Source organism: Octopus sinensis, linkage group LG3 (genome assembly GCF_006345805.1).
Source record: "Octopus sinensis linkage group LG3, ASM634580v1, whole genome shotgun sequence".
Taxonomy (NCBI): Eukaryota; Metazoa; Mollusca; class Cephalopoda; order Octopoda; family Octopodidae; genus Octopus; species Octopus sinensis.
This window is the reverse complement of record NC_042999.1, coordinates 23,912,082-23,917,081: the sequence shown is the minus strand read 5'-3', so window position 1 is coordinate 23,917,081 and position 5,000 is coordinate 23,912,082. Positions and strand designations below refer to the sequence as shown.

At 37.1% G+C, this 5,000-nt stretch overlaps 1 protein-coding gene across 1 annotated transcript in view; it reads left to right on the top strand.

Annotated features, from left to right (window-relative positions):
• LOC115209195 (zonadhesin-like) overlaps nt 1-5,000 on the top strand; it is a 42,846-nt gene that overhangs the window by 6,634 nt on the left and 31,212 nt on the right. Inside the window, exon 4 of the mRNA XM_029777445.2 lies at nt 586-769. Coding sequence (XP_029633305.1) covers nt 586-769 — 184 coding nt within the window. The remainder of the gene's footprint in view (nt 1-585; nt 770-5,000) is intronic.

Below are 5,000 nucleotides of genomic sequence, written 5' to 3'. Positions count from 1 at the left end.
TTCATCCTTTCGGGATTGATGAAATAAGTACCAGTTCCCAAATTTCAGGCCTTGTGCCTACATTAGAAAGGATTAGTCATTTAAAAAGCATCTTTAGTCTAAACCCATGCATCCTTCTCTTACTCCCGCCCTCTATATATATCTCACTTACTCTCACTATCTCTCTCTCTCTCTTTCACACACACACACACACACACACACACACACACAAACACACACACACACCACACACACACTCAACACACACACACACATACACACACAACATACACACACACATACACACACACACATACACCACACACACACACACACACACACACACACACACACACACACACACACACACAGAAGCTCTCTTTCGCGATTACCAGCGCTCCTCTCTTCCTCTATTTACTTTTAATCATAGATTTATACTGAACTCAATGCCGAAGGGCGAGTGTTGTTTATGGTTATAAAAGTTGGCCCTTTCACATCCAGTCATTCAATTTTCACGTTCCCGATCATCAGACCGGGTACGTAAATGTATACATCAAATCTCCTGCCAATTAATTGTTTTGATGTTATGCTTTTGAAAATTTCCAGATTAATGAAGAAAGGTATGGACCAAACTGTAACAGTATATCAACATGTAATGGTACAGGACATCTAACACATAAGGAAATAAATGGTTGTCCAGATAACAGCCAGTGTACGATATCCCAAAACAAGCAAGCGTGTTACTGCAATCCAGGCTATATACTGCAAAATGGCAAATGCGAGAAATTCGGTAATGATTATTATTATTATTATTATTTCTCTTTATCACAGGTTTTGTTGGAGCTCCTCGAGTCCTGCATACGTAGCGGGCTGGCTACCTGCGGCCTACTACTATCCGTTCTTTTCAGCTAATACTTTACTGATTATTCTGGCCGTGCCAAGGAGACAAAACATTTGTGACATTTTTACTGGGCAGTTTATTCCAATTTCTTTTATATTTCCTTTGATGCCTTCTGATACTGTTCCCAACGCACAAACAATAATTGGCTTATTATTATCATTATCATAATGTAATTGTTCAACAGTTGATAGTTTGAGGAAATATCTACAGCATCACCTGCTAATATTTTATTATAGTTTACAAATAACACTATACTTATTTAAGTAGAATTTGGCTAATTTACTACCTTAAATACAGAAAAAAAAGTGGTTAATTAGACAAACTTACAAATTACCTGAACAGTTTTGTGCAATAAATTTAAAAGATGAGAACTGTAAAGTGTGATAAATTAGAACTAACATTATTTGCTACAATGTTTTAAGTAAAAAGTTTCTTATGCTTTACTTTACTTCAAGTCCTATACTTGTACAGGTGTAATAACTTGTCATGTATTTTTCCAGGTTTATAATCTTAAGAATATTACAGTTCATGCTCGCATTTTTCCATGTAATATACACTTTTAAGTACTGGAGGTTTTGTTATGTATCTGTTTGAATGTTTTTTATGATACATAATGCAACTACTACAATAGGAATTGTTTCTATAATAATAGTAGTAGTAATAATAATAATATTATTATTATTATTATTATTATTATTATTATTTTGGTTGCTGTTATTGTTGTTGTTATCAGTAACATTAGCTTCTTTCAATTTTATTTCCATTTCTTGTCGAGTGTCTTCCCAACACCTTGGGCAAAGTAACTCATTGAATACATTCGTTGGCCAATGTTCAATTACAAAGCCATGTGATAGACAAAAAGGAGAAAAGAGACAGAAAAAAAAGAAAAAGGAAAATTATTATTATTATTATTGAGTGAGAGCGCTGTGCATGCCATCAAAGTGACACTGGGGTAAAATATACGAAGCCCAGTATACCCATCTTGACTACCCGTCTGATAAGGGTACACTAGGCACATGCATAACAATCATATGTGCACGACATGGTGATCTCATATCAAGAAAAACAACACATGACCTTGCAGCTGGGGCCCAGTTAGAATTTTCTTCAGGTCGAGTAACCCATCACGCTCAAAAGGTCCCTGAATAAGGGTTGTTTAAGGACGTTGAACGAAACACCCATGTTTCAAGAGGTGAATTATTCAAACCCCAAAGAATCCCTCTCAACACATGGCTATGATCCACCCCCACTACTTCTGCTCGTGATCAGAGATGCACATATTGTCAGCCACTAAGGGACATGGTCAACTGGTTAAGGTCAAACAACTGACAAGCAAATCTGTGGTATCGAGCAGAGTATTTGCTGTAACCCATCTTTTATACCAAGACATCAGATATGCACTTATCATCAGCCACTCAGAGATGCACTTATCATCTATTATTATTATTATTATTATTATTATTATTATTATTATTATTATTATTATTATTATTATTATTATTATCATCATCATCATCATCATCATCATCATCATTATTATTATTGTTATTATCATCATCATCATCATCATCATTATTATTATCATCATCATCATCATCATCATCAATCATTATTATTATTATTATTATTATTATTATTATTATTATTATTATTATTATTATTATTATTTTGATGACGATTAGTTGTCAGAACCACTTGGGCGTCGGAATAAATGCTTTGTGTCGTCTTTACGTTTTAAGATTAAATCCTCTCGAGATCAACTTTTGCCATTTCAGGTTCGATAAAATAAAGTACCTGTCAAATACTGGGATCTGTGGTATCGACCAACCGCTTCCCTTTCAAACTGCTAGCATTCGCCTAAATGTGAAGCCATTGTTGTTATTGCTGTAATTGTTGCTGCTGTTGTCTTCTTCTTCTTCTTCTTCTTCTTCTTCTTCTTCTTCTTCTTCTTCTTCTTCTTCTTCTTCTTCTTCTTCTTCTTCTTCTTCGCTTCTTCTTCTTCTTCTTCTTCCAATCACGACTCACGCCATTAGCCACAAAGAATAATCTCTAATTCGAGCCTACTCTAAGCTACTAAGAATGCGTGTGGCATTCTTGAAGATCCAACCACCACACGCGATAGACTGGCAGTTGCACGGGCGCGAAAGCTATGTTGTTATCCTCATTCCGTAAACGCTGGCTTTTAACGGGTGGAGATCTGAACCATCCTAGGGTACAGAGGATTCGCAATCTAGACTACGGTCTGAAAGTTTACCACACCATAGTGGGTTACACCATGGTTCCCCTGCTTTGTGGCAGAAGTAGGAAGAAAGAGTGAGAAAAAGTTTTGGTGAAAGAGTACAGCGGGGTTCACCACTACCCCCTGCCGGAGCCTCGTGGTGCTTAGGTGTTTTTGCTCAATAAACACTCACAATGCCCGGTCTGGGAATCGAAACCACGCTCTTACGACCGCAAGTCCGTTGCCCTAACCACTGGGCCATTGCGTTTCCACCGCTGCTGTTGATGTTTTTGCTGCTGCAGTTTCCTTTATGCTTCGTAATTGATTTTGTGTAGATCCGGGTCCAAGCCATAAGCCTGTAGCACTTCGGAGATGATGTCACTTGGGTGACGTATAATATGTGAACTGCTCTCAGTAGCGTGATCTTCTGGATTACCTAAATATCAATCTTGGCCGGAAAGGATTGGAGACAAACACTTTCCTCTCTGGTCAATCTCTTCAAGTATCACTTGAAAAGGAAAGTGAGAGTAGAGGGGCCAGTTTTGTCTAGCGAATGTTTTAAAAAAAGATAGGTGAATGTAGCAAGGATGGTACGTATGAATGACGAATCCACCTTGAGCATAATCCTATGAACCCGGAAATTTAAAACAGAGGGTTACCTGCTTGCAAACAAATGTGGTAACATGTAACAATATTGACCGAGGTTACCGTGGTCTTTTCCGTAGGCTTTTCTTTCCATGGATAAACCTTATCTGCTTCCCCCTTTACACCTTACATCATGACACTGGGATACACGATCCCTATTGATCGTTTTCTTTACTTTTGTTTCTTTTCCTTTTCTTCTTCTTCTTTCCCTTTTACGATCCCTTTTGATCGAAAACCTACCCCATCTTTTTTTTTCTTTCCCCCAAAAAGAAAACCTCTACTTTGTAATCTGTCCCGTTTGTGTGCAGCCCTGTGTGGCTAATAAAGAAACATATTAATCTTGGCTGACATACTACTGATAAACTTTTGCTTTCTTCTCTTTCATATATTCTAAAAATCTAATTAACATTCGTATTATTTCAGTTTCTATAATATATACCTTACTAATTTCAATCTCATGGTCTTTTAGCGTGATTAGATTCTCTAAGACTTTCACAAAGTTGATACATTTCCGATTATATGTCAATAAACAAGGACCTGTTATCTGTCTGTTCTTAACAGCGATGTCTAGTTTCTTGGTTTTTATATTTCTACTAGCACTATGACCGGGTCTAGTACTAGTGCTTGTTGTTCGTTGCCGGATCGCAGTAAAATAATTCTCACTAAATCAAGAGCTAAGTTTCTTATCACATTTCAACCCGGGCCAGTTTTGTTGTTTATGAGCTAGCTGGAGCTTTTTATGAAAGTAATTAATATTCATTGGGCTTCGGCAATGCCCATATGCCCATAACTTATGGGAATAGGGGGTTGGTTTATCGATTTTTTAATGGCTTTCTGGGGTGACTGGGAAAATGAAAACATCTTCACGACCACCCTCGGACTATTTTGAAAGACCATACAAAATGCGAGCTTTTTACGTAAAAAACTGTGGATTTGTATAAAGGACACACAGATACACAGACATTTTGCTGTTTATAGATATAGAGATGTGGATGAGCAAGTCCTAGAGAATGGTGATATCGTTCTTATCAGTGACTTTTTGACTGATGAGTGAATTATTTCTAAGTTGTCTCGATCTTGTAAACTCCTGCATATTTTCCTGTATACCGCTGCAGGAATGTATTCAACAGTTGCTAATTCCAGGGATTCAGGGGCAATGTTAATAGTTTCTACATACTTTTTGAATATATTACATTGTTGGCATGTTCCGTCCTTAAAGAAGCAATAATTACAGTCTATTCGCTAGACTCTAGATTC